At 49.2% G+C, this 18279-nt stretch overlaps 2 protein-coding genes across 3 annotated transcripts; both read right to left on the minus strand.

Annotated features, from left to right (window-relative positions):
• Positions 1 to 4617: 4617 nt before the first annotated feature.
• Positions 4618 to 6892, minus strand: LOC143861233 (uncharacterized). The gene is made up of 2 exons (XM_077372165.1): positions 6605 to 6892; positions 4618 to 4671 (listed from the first exon to the last, which is right to left on the minus strand). Exons 1-2 carry the CDS (start codon positions 6890 to 6892, stop codon positions 4618 to 4620), a joined length of 342 nt encoding a protein of 113 aa, XP_077228280.1.
• A 5617-nt stretch (positions 6893 to 12509) lies between these two features.
• LOC143860879 (uncharacterized) lies at positions 12510 to 17795 on the minus strand. 2 transcript variants are annotated; one of them, XM_077371723.1, is made up of 4 exons: positions 17619 to 17795; positions 15070 to 15189; positions 14133 to 14690; positions 12510 to 13526 (listed from the first exon to the last, which is right to left on the minus strand). In XM_077371723.1, the coding sequence occupies exons 2-3, from the start codon at positions 15177 to 15179 to the stop codon at positions 14360 to 14362; spliced, it is 441 nt and encodes a 146-aa protein (XP_077227838.1). In that variant the 5' UTR covers positions 15180 to 15189; positions 17619 to 17795; the 3' UTR covers positions 12510 to 13526; positions 14133 to 14359. The 2 variants fall into 2 exon arrangements, with proteins under 2 accessions (XP_077227838.1, XP_077227837.1); XM_077371722.1 differs by having other exon boundaries at positions 12515 to 13521.
• Positions 17796 to 18279: the final 484 nt, after the last annotated feature.

An 18279-nucleotide genomic window follows, 5' to 3' on the forward strand; every position in this document is an offset into this window, starting at 1 on the left:
CACACTCCTTATTTTCATAAATGACAGGCCTCATTTTAATTAAACACATTTTAAATTTGTTAGGTCTAAAATTGGTAACAGGTTATGGTAGGGCTGGATGGTCCGAGCTAACAAGTCACGACTGAAGGGCCGGTGGAGTCCTGCGCTGCACAAGGGTACAGACAAGAAAGAAAAGGGTCAGAGGACCAACCCGGAGTGGTACTCCGGACGGGCGCTTCGACACTCAAGTCAGTATGAGCAGGAGTGCAGAGCAATGTCAGAGCAAAAGCTTAGAGTTTTGATTCTCAGATTTCAGGACCCTCACCTTAGTACAAGTGAAGGCTATTTATAGTGATTCTGAGCCACCTGTCTAGGACAGGTGGTAGTTCTGAGCCACCTGTCCAAGACAGGTGGTGGCCTCTGTATGGACCAGGTCTCATACCTAAGGAGGGCATGTGGAAGTCCCTGATTGGTCCAGGTGTCATACCTAGTAGGGACAGGTGTTGGCCTTCCAACGGTCCTTGTGAGGGCCACGTGCCAGCAGCCAATTGGATGCTGAGTTCGGACCCATCAGTGCTGAGTCCGGATTCCATCAGTGCTGAGTCCGGACCCATCAGTTGCCCCCTGGTTCTTCGAGCCATGAGAGTGGCTAGAAGAAGCAAAGAGAAGGTAAAGACAGCGTCTGACCGGCCTTAAGGCCTCTGAGCAGCTCAGGCCGGACTCGGATTCAGCTAGGAGGAATCGTGGCCGGACAGGAGCCTCCGGGCGCCCTGGCCTGGCCTTGAAGTTTGGCCTGAAGGAGCACGGCCGGGCAGAAGGCTTTCGGTTATCCAGTACGGCCAAATTTTGGACCAGAAGTCTGGCCGGCCAGGCTTCCTGGGCGTCATAGCCGGGCGTAATTGGTTCATGCGGTTCGCGCGATCCTGTCCGGCTAAGGCTGTGGACGGCCAGCCGGGCAGGTCTTTTGTCTTCGAGCGCGTTGTCGTCTAGCGATTGCGCCATATCTTGTCCGGCTAAGGCTGTGGACGGCTAGCCGGGCAGGTCTTTTGTCTTCTAGCGCTTTGTCGTCTAGCGATTGCGCCATATCCTGTCCGGCTAAGGCTGTGGACGGCCAGCCGGGCAGGTCTCTTGTCGTCTAGCGCGTTGTCGTCTAGCGATTGCGCCATATCCTGTCCGGCTAAGGCTGTGGACGGCCAGCCGGGCAGGTCTTTTGTCGTCTAGCGCGTTGTCGTCTAGCGATTGCGCCATATCCTGTCCGGCTAAGGCTGTGGACGGCCAGCCGGGCAGGTCTTTTGTCGTCTAGCGCGTTGTCGTCTAGCGATTGCGCCATATCCTGTTCGGCTAAGGCTGTGGACGGCCAGCCGGGCAGGTCTCTTGCCTTCTAGCGCTTTTGTCGTCTAGCGAATGCGCCATATCCTGTCCGGCTAAGGCTGTGGACGGCCAGCCGGGCAGGTCTCTTGTCGTCTAGCGCATTGTCGTCTAGCGATTGCGCCATATCCTGTCCGGCTAAGGCTGTGGACGGCCAGCCGGGCAGGTCTTTTGTCGTCTAGCACTTTTGTCGTCTAGCGAATGCGCCATATCCTGTCCGGCTAAGGCTGTGGACGGCCAGCCGGGCAGGTCTCTTGCCTTCTAGCGCTTTTGTCGTCTAGCGAATGCGCCATATCCTGTCCGGCTAAGGCTGTGGACGGCCAGCCGGGCAGGTCTTTTGTCGTCTAGCGATTGCGCCATATCCTGTCCGGCTAAGGCTGTGGACGGCCAGCCGGGCAGGTCTCTTGCCTTCTAGCGCTTTTGTCGTCTAGCGATTGCGCCATATCCTGTCCGGCTAGCCGGGCAGGTCTTTTGCCTTCTAGCGCTTTGTCGTCTAGCGAATGCGCCATATCCTGTCCGGCTAAGGCTGTGGACGGCCAGCCGGGCAGGTCTCTTGTCTTCTAGCGCTTTGGAACCTGTGCCTCGTATTTAATGCGGACGGCGCATTTAATGCGAACGGCGCATTTAATGCGGCAGGTGACGTGGCGCACTCCGGCTGGCGGGAAAAGGGCGGGATTTTTCCCGCTCTTCTCAGCCTCTCTATATATACCGAAGTTTACTCTTCATTATTTACTTTTCATCTTTTACTCTCCTCCTCTTCTGCTCGGCTATTCAAGCTTTCTGCCCGCTTCGGATCAGTGAGCCCGGGGATCTTCGTCCAACACTGCAGTTCGGTAATCTTTTTAGCTTTTCTTTTCTTCCCTTTTAATGTCTAGCACTAGTTCGGACTCGGACTCTAGCTCAAAGGAGTCTGGTTCGACCAGTACCACTACGGGGTCCGGGGCGTCAGAGAGGGCGATGCCGGCCTCACCTATGGAGGCCGGTGTTGAGGACGAAGAGATAGTAATCGTACTAGACGAGGAGAGCGGTGAGGAAGTGATTGTGGACTTAGACACAATCCCGGTCCGTGGGGACGGACCGGACCGGGTAGAAACCAGCGACGATGAAGAAGACGTTGAAACGGTAGTTCCTCGCTCGCCGCGCATGCCTGTCGAGGTGATAGCGGAGGCACGGATGGAAGCCAACCCACAGTATAACATCGGGGCCCTGTACGAGGTGAACCATTTGTGGCCGGGCAAACTTCAGACCGTCAGGGACAAATACTGTATTCCTAGTCGGTACCTTTTGAGGGCGGCCGTTGAAGGGGACCGGGCCAGCAACGATAGTGCAGACCTCTGCCTATATGAAGAGGCCTTACGGGCCGGACTTAGGCTCCCATTCCACCCCTTTTTTGTTGACGTACTGAATTATTACGGGCTGACGGTTACACAGGTCGTCCCAAACTCTTGGAGAACGCTGGTCGACTTCTTGTACCTTCTAGGAGTCCGGCTCCGTAGGAACCCCACCGTGCCTGTCTTCAGGATGTGTGCGCACCTGAAGAGGCATAAGGACGGCGGCTGGATCTACATCAGCCAGAGGCCCGAAGTGAGAATGATCACTAGGATACCTACTTCCATTCACACATGGAAGAACAGGTTTTTCTACGTAAAGGACACCGAGCCGGGCTCCCACTGGCCGTTCTCATTACAATGGAGAACGCCGGACACTCTTCTCCTTAGTAAGAAACCAACCCTTGAGGACTATGACCACATGACCTTCGCTCTGATCAAAGAAGAGCTCAAGCGAGGTCAAATACACTGCTCAGAATTCGAAGAGGAGGCCGAGCTGGTAGCGCTCGGGGTCAGCCGTGCGACGCCGGCACGTACGTAGACTTTTTAGGCCAGCATTTTATTATTATTTTTTTGTTTGAACTGCTCTTCAATTTTTCATAGTTCTGACTGCCTTCTGTTCTCTCTCTCAGAAATGGTGAAGCAGATGTCCCTGTTGGACAAAATCAAGCAGACCTCCCAAGCGTCCTCAGCGCAGGAGCAGCCCCAAGCCAAGGGCAAGAAGAGGAAGGCGCCGGAGTCGACTCCGCCGATGGTCGCACTGGCTAAGCCTCTGAAAAGCAGCCGGGCGACGCATAAGCTTGCCCTATCGAGCCGGGCAGATACCACGGGTCAGAGCTCCAGGTCTGGAGGGATGACAGGGCCGCAACATGGCGGGGCAATTCTGGGCATTGCTGCCACCACGACGGTTGGAGGCGACAACGTCTTCCGCCCGAACTGGGCCGTGCAGAAAACGGACACCGGTCTGGGGGATACCCGGGTGGCCACAGAGTTGATGTACAAGGGCGTCCTTCCACGCGACCGGTTAGAAGTCGAGAAAGAGGTGCCGGAGACCTGCGAAGCGGCAATCAGCTCCGCCCTCTATCAACTCCAAGTCTACTCGAGGGACATGGCCAAGAAACGATATCTCTTCTCTGAGACGATCACAAAGATCGAGTCCGAGAAGGCCCAGCTCCAGAAAGAGAACAGCGAGCTTACCGAAGCCGTCCAGATCAAAGAAGCCGAACTCAACAGCTTACAGGACGAACTGCAGAGGGTTAAGAACCAGGCCGTGCAGGATCTCCTAATTTCGACGGAGAGGGCCGGAAAGAAGGAGAAGGCGGCCGTGGAGAAGGCCGTGAAGGAGACGGAGGAGAGGAAGGAGGCTCAGCACTTCGACTTGGGCCTCCAGGCCTATAGGGCGGGTTTCCTTCTCTGCTCCGAGCAAGTGAAGAGGCTTCACCCCGGCGTTTCCCTGGACGGACTGACCGTTCCGTATGCACCTCCGGAGGGGGAGGATGATGAAGAGGAAGACGAACCGGACTCCTCCCGGCCTGTTGAGATTGATGCGGAGGTGACTGTGGCCGCAGTCTCCTCTACTGAGGTCGGCGAGCTTGCAACCCTCACTCCTACAGAGGTTGTCACCGAGGGAGTGGCCGACGAGGAGGCCTGAGTAACAGCCCTCTTGCTCCTATCTTTCTTTTTGGTGGCATGTTTCTTTGCACGGTTCGTAAGGCCCATTCTTTGTAAGCCAGCTCGGCGAAGAGAGCAATTTTGTAATATGAATACGATGAATACAAATACACTTTTGTTAAACTGTCTGTACGGCCCTCTTGTTTTTTGTACGCATAATTTCTGTGCTGCTTCCTTCTCTTTCTGTCGAGCCGGAGTGGTTGTCTGTCGTTGACCGAGAAGGTCTGTGAGCCATTTACAACGAGCCGGAGTGAACCACTTCAACCCCACTTCAATGACCGAGAAGGTCTGCAAGCACCGAGCTGGGAGCTAAGACCGAGAAGGCCTGCAAGCACCGAGCTGGGAGCTAAGTATGCAAACACTTAGGTGGTTTCCACTACGGGCGTCCTCGGCTGGAACTGATCTCCAAGCCACTAGGATGAGCCGGAGTGCACCACCGAGCTGGGAGCTAAGTATGCAAACACTTAGAATCTTTGAAGGTGGTTTCCACTGCGGGCGTCCTCGGCTGGAACTGATCTCCAAGCCACTAGGATGAGCCGGAGTGCACCACTACTGCTCGTCCTAAGTCTGCGAGCACCGAGGTGGGAGCTCGATATGCAAACACTTAGAATATTTGAAGGTGGTTTCCACTGCGGGCGTCCTCGGCTGGAACTGATCTCCAAGCCACTAGGATGAGCCGGAGTGCACCACTACCGCTCGTCCTAAGTCTGCGAGCACCGAGTTGGGAGCTCGATATGCAAACACTTAGAATCTTTGAAGGTGGTTTCCACTGCGGGCGTCCTCGGCTGGAACTGATCTCCAAGCCACTAGGATGAGCCGGAGTGCACCACTACTGCTCGTCCTAAGTCTGCGAGCACCGAGTTGGGAGCTCGATATGCAAACACTTAGAATCTTTGAAGGTGGTTTCCACTGCGGGCGTCCTCGGCTGGAACTGATCTCCAAGCCACTAGGATGAGCCGGAGTGGTCCAGTGCTGTATGTTGGCGTTTATATAAGTGACTCAAAGAGGGACACTTGTTTGGGAAGCTTATTTTATTCATTTCGGAACTTGAATAATTACAGCAGTTCTTTACAAGTCTACGAAGGCAAACAAAATTACTGATAGTAGATCCGAAGATTTCTAGAATTCCAGGCGTGCGGTAGCATCTGTTCGTCAAGGGACTCTAATCGATAGCTTCCTGGGCGGACGACTTCTTTGACTCGGTACGGCCCTTCCCAGGTCGGAGAGAGCTTGCCTACTCTTCTTGGTTGGGAGACGGAGGCCTTCCTCAGGACTAGGTGGCCGGCACGGAATTCTCTTGGTCGGATCTTGACGTCATGATATCTAGATACTTTCTGGTTATAGGCCGCAGCCCTGATCTGAGATTCCTCACGAACTTCTTCAAGCAAGTCAAGGTTGGCACGGAGTCCATCCCCGTTGAGCTGCTCATTGAAATGGACGATCCTTGGGGAGGGGACGCCGATGTCAACCGGGATCACTGCTTCTGTTCCGAAGGAGAGATTGAAGGGCGACTCGCCTGTAGCAGTGCGCAGAGTGGTCCGATACGCCCAGAGCACATGATACAGTTCGTCAGCCCAACGCCCGGCCTTGCCATCCAGTCTCTTCTTTATCCCCTGCAATAGGGTCCTGTTCGTCACCTCTGTCTGCCCATTCGTCTGAGGATGTGCCACAGATGTGAACCTCTGCTCTATCTGCAGGTCTGAACAAAACTTTCGGAAGTTCCTTGAGTCGAACTGCTTGCCATTGTCCGTTATGAGGACCCGGGGGATTCCGAACCTGCACACTACTGATTTCCAGAAGAAGTTCTGTACATTCTGCTCTGTGATCTTGGCCAGAGGCTCGGCTTCTACCCACTTGATGAAATAATCGATGGTGACAATGACGAACTCACGGCCTCCAGAGGCCGGCGGGAAGGGGCCCAGAATATCCATTCCCCAGACTGCAAAGGGAAGAGGACTGATGATCGGGGCCATCGGAACGGGAGGCTGGTGGACGGCCGGAGAGAACTTCTGGCACTTCTCACACTTTTTCACAAGGCTCAGAGCGTCCTTCCTCAATGTAGGCCAGTACAGACCTCTCAGGAGGACTTTAATGGCGAGGGCCTTGCCCCCGAGGTGCTCTCCGCAGATTCCTTCATGGGTTTCCTGCAGGGCTAACAAGGCATCACTGGGGCGGAGACACTTTAGATACGGGAGGGTATACGACCTCTTGTACAGAGTCTCGCCATCCAGTGAAAACCTTGCTGCCCGCTGCATGACCTTACGTGCCTCCTTTTTCTCTCCCGGGAGCTCTCCGCTGCGTAGATACCTGATGATCTCATCCATCCAGCACGGCTCATCGTCGATCTGCATCACTACGGCGGACTGGCCATCGATACTGGACCTCTTCAGAAATTCCATGCGAATTTCTCTGAGAGCGGTGTAACCTGATGCTGCAAGCTTCGATAGCACATCCGCCTTTACATTCTCTGTTCGGGGGACTCTGACGACCTCAAAGCTCTTGAACTTATCAGCCAGACTGCGAACCCTTCCCAAGTACTTGATCATTCGTTCTTCACGGGCTTCATATACCCCCTGGATCTGACAGACGACCAGCTGTGAATCGCAGTACGCCTTCAACCTCTGAGCACGGGTCTGCACAGCGAGATTCATTCCGGCTATGAGCGCTTCATATTCTGCTTCATTGTTGGACGCACGGAAACCAAACCTCAGGGCATAATTCAGGACGAAGTCCTCTGGTCCAGTGAGAACTAGTCCTGCACCACACCCTGTCTTGTTCGATGACCCGTCCACATACACTTCCCAGAGCGGCTCTTCCAAATCCGGATGCGCGCTGACGGACTCAGTCCCGTGGGGCGGGGCTGCTCTGCACTCGATTCGCGGCTCGAATACAGCCAGCTCTGCTTCTGGAGAAGGAACTGCTACCAACCCGGGGTCTGGATCTGGAACTGTACACTCAGCTATGAAGTCTGCGAGAATCTGAGCTTTGATTGCCGGCCTTGGCAGATACTTGATATCAAACTCGCTGAGCTCCACGGCCCACTTGACAAGTCGGCCTGAAGTGTCTGGCCGGTGGAGGATCTGTCTGAGGGGCTGTCCTGTCAAGACCCTGATCGTGTGCGCCTGGAAGTACGGCCTTAGCTTCCTGGCCGCCATAATGAGGGCGTATACGAGCTTCTCTACTCGCTGATATCTGGTCTCTGCATCGTGGAGGACCTTGCTGACATAGTAGATCGGCTTTTGCTGGTTAGACTCTTCTCTGATCAGCACTACTGCAACTGCCAAGGGTCCCGCTGAGAGATACAGAATCAGCTCTTCTCCTGGCTCTGGCATGGACAACAAAGGGGGAGAGGATAAGTACTGCTTCAGCTCCTCGAACGCTGCTTGACATTCCGGAGTCCAAGGCGCGGTTTTTATACCAATGACCGCGTTGAAGAACGGGAGGCATCTTTCAGCGGACTTGGAAATAAACCGCCCCAGGGCTGCCACCAGCCCGGTCAGCCGCTGCACTTCTCTGATAGTATTGGGAGGACTCAGCTCCATTACTGCCTTGATCTTCTCTGGATTTGCCTCTATTCCTCTCTGACTTACCATGAAGCCCAGGAATTTGCCTGCCCCGACGCCAAACGTACACTTAGTCGGATTAAGCTTCATGTTGTGTTCCCTCAAGACTTGGAAGGCCTCTTTGAGGTCCGTGACGTGGTCGGAAGCACTTCTGCTCTTCACTAGCATATCATCAACGTAGACCTCCATGTTCCGGCCGATCTGATTTCTGAACAGCTTGTTGACGAGCCGCTGGTAAGTGGCTCCTGCATTCTTCAGTCCGAAAGGCATCACCCGATAGCAATAGGTCCCCTGGTCAGTCACAAACGATGTCTTCGGGATGTCTGACTCGTACATTCTGATCTGATTGTATCCTGAGAAAGCATCCATGAAACTGAGCAGCTCGTGACCTGCAGTAGCGTCAATGACCTGATCTATTTTTGGGAGTGGGTAGCTGTCCTTTGAGCAGGCCTTATTCAGGTCTGTGAAGTCTATACAGGTCCTCCACTTCCCATTGGACTTTTTTACCATCACCACATTCGCGAGCCAGTCCGGGTACTGGATCTCGCGGACGAAATCGGCCTTCAAAAGCCTCTCCACCTCTTCTCTGATGGCTCTCCGCCTTTCTGGTGCAAAGTGCCTCCGCTTTTGCTTCACGGGCTTGCAGGTCTGATCGACACCGAGCTCATGGGTGCTAATTGACGGGTCGATGCCGGGCATGTCTGAAGGAGTCCAGGCAAAGACATCTGCATTGGCTCTGAGGAACTGAGCAAGATCCTGCTGCGCGGCCTCTGGCAGGGCAGAGCCGATCTGGACAACCCTCTGTTCGTCATCGTTGCTCAATTGGATAGAAATGAGGTCCTCGGCCGGCACGTTGACTGTGATCTGCGCTTCATCTCTCAGATCATACAGCTCGATTGGCAAAGACTCAGATGCGTTCTTCCCTCTCAGTGCCGCCGCATAGCACCGTCTTGATTGGGGCTGATCCCCTCTGACTTCACCTACGCCTCCTGGCGAAATGAACTTCATCTTCTGATGATAAGCGGAGGGAATAGCTCGGAGGAGGTTCTGGCCAGGGCGTCCTAGAATGGCATTATAGGCCGACTTGGCCTTCACCACCAGGAAGGTCACCATGGCGAAGGACTGGCAGGGCGGCTCCCCGATAAGAACTGGAAGCTCAATCTGCCCTTCAACCTTGACAACTTCTCCTGAGAACCCGAACAGATCAGAGTTGGCCGGCTTCAGACGGTCAGTTCCGATCAGCATCTGCTCGAAGGCGTGGTAGTAGAGGATGTCTGCGGAGCTCCCGTTGTCGACCAAGATCTTCTTCATTTCCCAGTTCGCCACTAGCATGGTGACGACCAGGGCATCATCATGCGGGAGGATCAGACCGTCAAGATCTGCTTCTGAAAAGGATATCTCGTTTTCCGGCTTGGCCTTCTTGCTGCAGGCATGGACGGCGTTGACCTGCCGGGCATAAGTCCTGCGGGCCGATGAAGAGGTCCCTCCCGCGGTCGGCCCTCCTGAAATGGTACCAATAACACCATGAGGTTGAGGTTGAGGTTGAGGTACCTGAGGAGGGGGGATGGCCGGGGCAGGAGCTTGGATGCGGTCGCCCAGAGGTTGGGCGTCTCGGGGGCTTCTATCTCTGGGCCTCGGGTTGTCCTGGCGCTCCCTTCTGTTGTCATTATTTTTTAAGTACCTTCCGAGGTACCCTCTGCTTATCAGCTGCTCGATCTCCTCCTTCAGATGAATGCATGCATTGGTGTCATGGCCGTGACTCTTATGAAACCGGCAATACCTGGACATATCTTGCGTGCCCGCCTCTGATGTCTGCTTCTTCGGCCATCGGATAAAGTCCTCCTTCCGAATGGCTGCCAAGATTTGGGCCCTGGATGCGGTGATCGGGGTGTAGCGCTCCCTCGGCGGGGGGCTCCTCTCCTTCCGGAGCGGGGGGGAGCTCCTCTCCTTCCGGGGCGGGCTGCTCTCCTTCCTCTGAGATCTGTCATCCCTACGTTGCTTGGCAGGGTTCTTCTCCTCGGGTCTTCTCTTGCTGACGGAATCCAGGGCGGCGAGAGTTTCCTCGACGGAGATGTACTCTTCCGCCCCGGTCATCAGATCTGCCAGGGACTGCGGATTGCGCCGGGCAACTGCTCGTCTGAAATCAGTTGACCGGGCTCCGGCCAGAAGGGCATTCGTTGCCGCGGAGGGATCCAGGTTGGGTACCTGCAGGGCCTCCCTGTTGAACCGGCCAACGAATGCTTTCAAGGCCTCACCGTCTTCCTGTCTCAGGGCCATCAGTGAAGCTGTTGTCTTTCGAGGTCTTCTGCTGCTCATGAAATATCGGGCCAGGTCATCCCCGAAGTCGTCGAAATTGTCCACAGACTTGGGCTTCAGCCGCGAGTACCAGTCTCTCGCGGCTCCAGTTAATGTGGTGGGGAGTGCCCTGCAAAGGAATCTGTCCGACGCCCCGTGGAGAAGCATTGTGGTTCTGAAAGTCTGCAGATGATCCACGGGGTCGGTGGTCCCATCGTATTGCGGGATCTGCGGCATCTTGAAGCCCACGGGGACTGCCGCACCGAGTACTCTGTCTGTGAAAGGAGGATTGCTACTGAAGATCCTCGAAGCAGGGCGGCCATGATCTCTGGCCAGCTCTTCGATTCTATTGTCGATCTTCTGGATCCTCAGTAACATTGGATCATCCCTCTGTTCGGCCTGACGGGCAGGTCTGCTCCTTATGGCTGATGGGCTCATTGCAGAACCGGACTGGCTGAGCGGACTCCTTCGCCGGTGCCGCGATCCCTCTCCGTGCATGGGGTCTCTCTTGCTGCCACGCTTCTGCACGGAGGGAGATCGTGACCGGTGATGCTGACGAGGCTCAGGGCGCACGTTCCTGTCCCGCGAGCGATGGTCTCTTCTTGTGGAGTGACGAGTCTGGTCCCGGGGTGGAGGCGTGCGTTCTCTGCGAGAGCTCTCTCCCCTCTGGACGGGTCGAGAAACTTCGACTGGGGGTTGCTGGAGTGCGGGGGCCGCATTCTTGAACTGCGCAACCACAGCAGTCATTTCCTGAAAAAGAACCCGCATCTCCCTTGGGGTCGGGGTAGGGTCTGAGCGGTCCGAGCGAGGCGAAGTTCGCTCCACGGCCGCCCCGACCTCTACCTGCGAGGCCAGTCGCTCACTTCGTCCTTCACGGGGGGCCGTAGCCCGGGTAGCCCGAGAAGTCGGAGGCGCTCGCTTGCCGTCTGTCCTACCATTGTTTCTTGAAATAAGATGTCGAACAGCTTTTTGTTGCGGCCGTCCCACGGATGGCGCCAAATCTGTTAGGTCTAAAATTGGTAACAGGTTATGGTAGGGCTGGATGGTCCGAGCTAACAAGTCACGACTGAAGGGCCGGTGGAGTCCTGCGCTGCACAAGGGTACAGACAAGAAAGAAAAGGGTCAGAGGACCAACCCGGAGTGGTACTCCGGACGGGCGCTTCGACACTCAAGTCAGTATGAGCAGGAGTGCAGAGCAATGTCAGAGCAAAAGCTTAGAGTTTTGATTCTCAGATTTCAGGACCCTCACCTTAGTACAAGTGAAGGCTATTTATAGTGATTCTGAGCCACCTGTCTAGGACAGGTGGTAGTTCTGAGCCACCTGTCCAAGACAGGTGGTGGCCTCTGTATGGACCAGGTCTCATACCTAAGGAGGGCAGGTGGAAGTCCCTAATTGGTCCAGGTGTCATACCTAGTAGGGACAGGTGTTGGCCTTCCAACGGTCCTTGTGAGGGCCACGTGCCAGCAGCCAATTGGATGCTGAGTTCGGACCCATCAGTGCTGAGTCCGGATTCCATCAGTGCTGAGTCCGGACCCCATCAAAATTAGTGGTCGATAGTTCTTTTGGGAATTATAATAGCTTTTCAGTAAAATGAAGAGAGGAGTGTCATTATACCGATATCAGTCTCTAATTAAAACTAGTTAATGATTTAAATCTTAGGGGCAAGAGTTAGTTAAAATGATTACACAATTATAACATCCAATAATGTTTGTTATTTCTCTCGTTGCTTGTATGTAGTTCTGACCGTCCGTGTTCATCGAAAAAAATTACATATGATTTGATTTTAGATTGAATTGGGGTCAGATTTTGAGCTAAGAGGGATCCAAAGGAAGGCCTGTGAAATGGATGGTCTGGATCAATTAGTGGTGGGATCCACTATGCCGTAGTGGCCTTGTCACATTTTGATACCATGAGGTCGCATCCTTCTTAAGCATTCCACTTGGATTGAATAACTATTCTGTGATCTAGATCATCCATTTTGCTAGGGCCCATCATATGATTTTATTAGCTATCGCTGATTCGCTGAGTCGCATTTCCTTAACCACAGGTCAACATATATTTAAGCCTTTTTCTTTTTTTTATAGATAAATGGATTTAACTACTTGATTTGGATTTGTTCCGGATAAACCGTGAACCGAACCGAACCGGTCAAAATCGGTTTGGTTTGGTTCAGTTATACCCTCGATCAGTTTGGTTACGGTTTGGATTTTCTCCAAACCGATGTGATTGGTTCGGTTAAAAAAAACTCCCAAAACCGAACCGGACCAAACCGTTTGCAGACCTAACTACAGTTACATAAACAGCTTTGACATAAACAAAGAAAAGAGGGCAACCCTAATTAAAAAAATGCAACCTCTTTGGAGTCTATCTCATCTTCATGGCCCCCATAAGAACACCTAAATAGTCAGCATTTTAGCTTATTGTTCTCAGATTACAAGTAAAGATATTAAGGAAAAGCTAAACTGTCAATGCAGTTCCTCCTTCAAAATGCAGCAAAACCCATCTCCCCAGCAACAAAATCTCAGTCAAAGTTGTTTTCTGGGTCGATTTATTGCCATATCATTCAATCTGTAATCTTTGGTTTTAGTTTCGTTTTTTTTCGAATACAAGGAACCTAACCCAGTAGTTTGGCTTTTTTCGAATCCAAGGAACCTAACCCAGTGCACAAGCCAACAGGAGCATGATCTTGGGTCCCAACAAGTCCATCTTCCTTAAAATTTTCTGCACCATTTGCGGCGGGGCTGTCACCCTCTTTCTCTGGTTCAATTGCTTGCATATTGGTTGGAGAGCCTGGGGTCACCCCAGAGTTGATGATGTTAAGAAGAAGAGTGAGTGGTGGTGGCAAAGCTTGGACAGGGATACCATGTGTACATACAAGGAGGCCCATTGTGGCCGCTTTCTTTCTGACTTTGGCTGCTGCTCGGGAAATGAAATTCGGTTTCGGTCCAAACCAACAACGAAAGTACATTGATTCATGTTTTCAAAGACATCGGTGAAATTGTCAAAAATTCCAAAATTTCGGGTTATTTACAAGATTTCCACGTAAATTTACAAGACTTCAGCCAAAATTTTAAGATTCCAACCGAAATTGCAGAAATTAATTTTTCAACTAAGGACCAAAAGATTATAATAGTATTAGTCTTTTAGCAATGAAATAATTAATGGCTTCCAAAAGAGGCATCAATGTCCCATTTGCAACTAAGGACCAGTTTTGGTGGATATACAAAGAGGCCCTTAAAGCTTAGCTCTTCATGTCAATGGCCTTCTGGGCAGAAGCTGCACTCACTGCTTCACCTTTCAGCTTCTGCGCATTTACCTGCCCTAAAACAAAATTCATGTCAGAAGTCCATCTTTATTACAAGATCCTGCTTGTTGAAATTTCTCGCAATTATTAAAATAAATGAAGAGGAAGGCAAGAGTGAAACTGATGCACAGGACCAAAGTGGTACTCGCAGCAGTGCTCAACAACACAAAAACAAACCTAAAGTGGAACTGAATCACTTATGACTTATATTACACTCCACACAATGTGTTCTGTTGTGTTAGAAAAATATCCAATACAAATATACCAAGCAAAGAGGGGATTCTTGAACAAAATTGGAAAAAATGATTCTGAGCAAAAGGATTGGAGCATGAACTGGAACACACACCAGAAAATAGCATACTCTAGGTTTTCATTTTTTTATTCATACTCCAGTTTTTCGTTAGACCAAAACAAGGTATATTTTCTCAAAGGTAATACATGCAAACACTCTAAATAAGGTAATTTCTGTGTGTATGGATAAGGCCACTAAAAGCTCAGACGCTGCTCTGGTCAATTGGCTGGAAACTAAGCCATTAAACATTATAAAAAAAAAGATGCTAACCCAATAAAACAAGTGGAAAAACTCTTATTTAAAAACCACGACTAATGTGACAAGCATTTACCTGAATATCACGCATTTTGAATGTCTTTATCCAGTTCTGAGAGTCAAGCGTCGTTGAATCCTCCTCCACGAGTTGCTTGACTAGTATATCATATGTTTTCTTTTCATGCTGCCAAACACAAGTTTTAGGCATCACCCCATTAAACACAAATCCGTGGGTAAACCTATAATAGATTTTTCCAAGATATCATTCAAAAATAAAATAAAATAAACAGATTTATCCAAGAACTAGATACATGCCTGGAGAGAAAGCTTGTATGCGCCCATACGGTTGAAGGCAATGGCCAGAGCATGGTAGCATACTGCAGTTTGAATGTGCTCCACACCAAGAAGCCGCTCATTCTTTTTCAAGGCTTCTTGTAAATAACGCAGAGCAATATTCCTCCTTCCTATATCCTGATACATCATTGCTACATTTATATAAGTTGCAGCAACATCAGGATGATCTGGGCCATCTGGCCCACAAGATAAACTCAGCAGGAGCAATTTCCGTGACATATGCCGTAGTGCAAGTCCTGTTTGGTTTAGGCCATGGTAGAAAAGAGCCATATTTCCATAGCTGCAAGAGCACAATCAGAGAGTAAGCCATGAAGTAAATGTACGAGTTCACAATCATGGTTTTAAATTCCGTTTGAAATTTCGGATTTCGGTTGGGACCGACACCGAAAGTACATTAACTCCGAAATTTCAGCCAAACTCCAGAATTTAGGCCAAAATTTCAGAATTTCTGAAATTTAGGGAAAATATAATTTTAATTTTTTTTTAAAAATTAACGTTTTTTCAAAAAAGAATTGGCTGAAATTTCGGCATAATGATGAAATTTTTTTATTTTTTTTTTCACCGAAGCCGAAATTCCTGTTTCGGCTCTGTGAAACCGAAATTTTAAAACTTGTTCATGATGAATGATGTGAGAGAAAAAATCAGGAACGAGTTTCTACCTGTGAGCAGTATCGGGGTGATCCAAACCAAGGCAGCGCTCATTTATAATAAGCTCTTTATGCTGCTGTGTTATAGCTCCCGCCATGTCTCCTGCACGATATAGAACCATGGCAAGATACCTGAAAATTGAGAACACCGTGGACAAATTTAAGTTTCGATGTCAAGAGAATATAAACAGTTTTTTCAGTTGATTTTTTTTGAAATGGTAAGTCAAATGTATTAGAAATAAGGGGAAGACCGAGAAAGTCACGCGAAGATTACAGAGAAAGAAGAAAGAAAAAACATTACAAAGACCACGAGGAGGCAAAAAATAAAAAAACTCCAACTCCATTCTTTCAACCCCAGATCTAGCCAAAGAGTCTGCCTCACTATTAGCAGATCTACGGACATGGTTGAACACAATGGACGAGCCCTCCATTGTTTTTTCAGTTGATAAAATCCTTTTCTGCTCTAGAATTTGTTCTAATTAGGCAAGGCATCCAAATAACTGATGCCAGTTCATATAAGAGAAACCAAATCATTCTTAAATGCTTAACATAAACAGGAACATGCTTAACATAAACAGAACCCCAATCACTCTTATATAAACAGAATATAAACAGTTTTTCCTTTTTTCATTTTTGGGTTTGCTCTCCGTTAGTATTGTTCTGCTTTTCTTTTTTGTAATTTCTTTGTATCTTCTTGTTTTGCTACGATCATCTTGGTCGAGCTTTCTAATAAACTCTTCACCTATTCAAAAAAAAACATAAACAGGAAAAGGATGTTTGCACATGCTTGTTCTCTCAGAGTGTCGTTCACCTCCATACATTGGTGGGAGCAAGGGCACAGGGACATATAGTGTGTTGCCCCTCTTGCCACACCCCCCCCCCCCCCACACTCCAGTGTAAATTCCTGGATCCATGCCCGGGTGGGAGCAAGGGAACCTACAAAAAATGATACCGAGTGTCCCATGTATTTGTATGGTCCCATAGTTTGCCAAATGGGAAGGAGTGAACTTCCATTTGGATAACAAACACAGATGAGCCCTTCTATAACAAAAAAGCATCTGCAAGCAACTAATGCCATGTTCGTTTAAGATTATGCCAACCGATTGTGAGCCCAAAACCAATTATTTTACTCAAAGCGAAATATAATTTTATATATATTTAGCTCTGAGTCCAATAATTAGTTTTGCGAGGGCGGGCCTTGGTGCAACGGTAAGGTTTGCTCCATTGTGACCTGGTGGTCACAGGTTAGAGTCACGGAAACAGCCTCTCTGCAAAGCAGGGGTAAGGCTGCGTACATCTTGCCCTCCCCAGACCCCGCAATCGCGGGAGCCTCGTGCACTGGGCTGCCCTAAAGCTAAATATAATTTTCAGTACAATAATTGGTTTTGGGCTCACAATCAGTTGTCATAATCATAAACGAACAAAGCCTAAAAGAAACAGAACAGCCCAAGATAGGGCATTGGAAGTAAAGCACTATGACCGGTGAAGAACTCAAACATATCAACTTACTGTTTTTGGTCCATCCTGGTAATAAACCGACTTGGCATATAGCTCGAGTATATATAAATGCATATGAGATATATAAGCTGATGCTATTAACCAGAACAGCTTATAAGTCGAAATTAACAGTTGAAAAGAAAAAAAGGGCATAACCCATTCTGAATCATAGCCAATTGCCAGAGACACTATTTACATCAAATATCAAGCATGAGATCCATTAACACTGTCAGCAGAACAGAGAGCCACATTGTCACACATGAGTCTCATGCCACGAGTATAATGGTGAGCTTCATCTATTGGACATTCAGGTTCAGTTTGAATCCTTCAATTTCTCTGTTCAATGGATCGTTACAGCTTCCCGTATGTCTAGCATCATCCTCTGTACTGAGATATACCATGAAACCAACAAGTTGATTCGAGATTCGCTATCAACTTCATGTCCTAAAAAAAGAAATTTTTCTGGATGAAGTCGGTTGATTAGGACAAAATTGTATCCCTTAGGAACTACACACGCACATGGATCTATATACTAGTAAAATCTAATCTAAACGACCAATTACCGAATGTCCGAATTCATATCCGAATTCGAAAATTTTACATCCGAATTTGAATAATTCATATCCGAATTCGAATTTGGTAAATAAAAAAGCCCTAACTCAAAACCGTAATCTGTAAATTAGTAACATCAAAGCCTTAATAAAAGGCTTAGCTCAGTAAAATCAAAGCCCAAAACACAAAAATATTTAAAAAATCAAAACCGAAAACCCTAAACCTCAAATATGTAAAATGGGTAAAATCAAAAGACGATAACCCTAAAATCCAAATCTGTAGAATCAAAAGTTAAATAGTGATAAAATTAAAACCCAAAACCCCAAATCGGATTTTATTCTCTAATACATCCATTAACATTAAGATCCTTTGAATACATCAGATTGTCGGTCCATTGACACCTCTAGTCTCTCTTTTTTATGAAAACCCTAAACCACCCTATTCTGAAAAATAAAAAAAATGGAAGAAGAAGAAAAACATGTTAGAGAGAGAGAGAGAGAAGGAGAGAGTACCGAGCGAGAGGCGAGAAACGTCGGTGATATGGATTGGGGAAGACCACCGATTAGGGTTTGCCGGTTTGGTGCGGTCGGTTGGAGAGAGGCGCCGCTGATTAGGGTTCGTGTGGAGAGCCATTAGATGAATCGATTTTAGGGTTTCAGGTTTCATTTCATTTGGATATCTATCTATTATCTATTATATTATATATTATATATTAAAGATATGGGCTTCTAACCGTTTTTGCTGATGTAGACCGTCCTTCTTTTTGCCAAGTCAGCTTCCACATCATACGTGGCACAAAACCTTCAAAACGTTATCATACACCTCTTTGTATGGCAGCCACGTCAGCATTCGGAAAAGCAACGATATTAAATTTTGGGGGTGTACGTTGGACGATGATACTGGGATTCTCTCTTTGTCGAAAAATTAAGAGATACATGCCTATGCTCGGCTGCTCGGCTGTTTCCATGAACATCATCTTTTCTTTTTCCTCTACAAGTAAAAATACATGTGCAAGCCGTTGCACGTGGGAGCCATTTAGATTGTCATTTAGTATTTAAAGGGCTTGTTAGAGCTTTTTGGGAACGGTAGTAACCTTTTGACAGCCATTTAAATAGTAAATACTAAAAGACAAGAAGCTTTCGCGGAATATCAAAAGATTGCAGCGGTGATTTC

This window comes from Tasmannia lanceolata, unplaced genomic scaffold, assembly GCF_043159265.1.
Source record: "Tasmannia lanceolata isolate RefF3 unplaced genomic scaffold, GAP_Taslan_0.1 ptg000037l, whole genome shotgun sequence".
Lineage (NCBI taxonomy): Eukaryota > Viridiplantae > Streptophyta > Magnoliopsida > Canellales > Winteraceae > Tasmannia > Tasmannia lanceolata.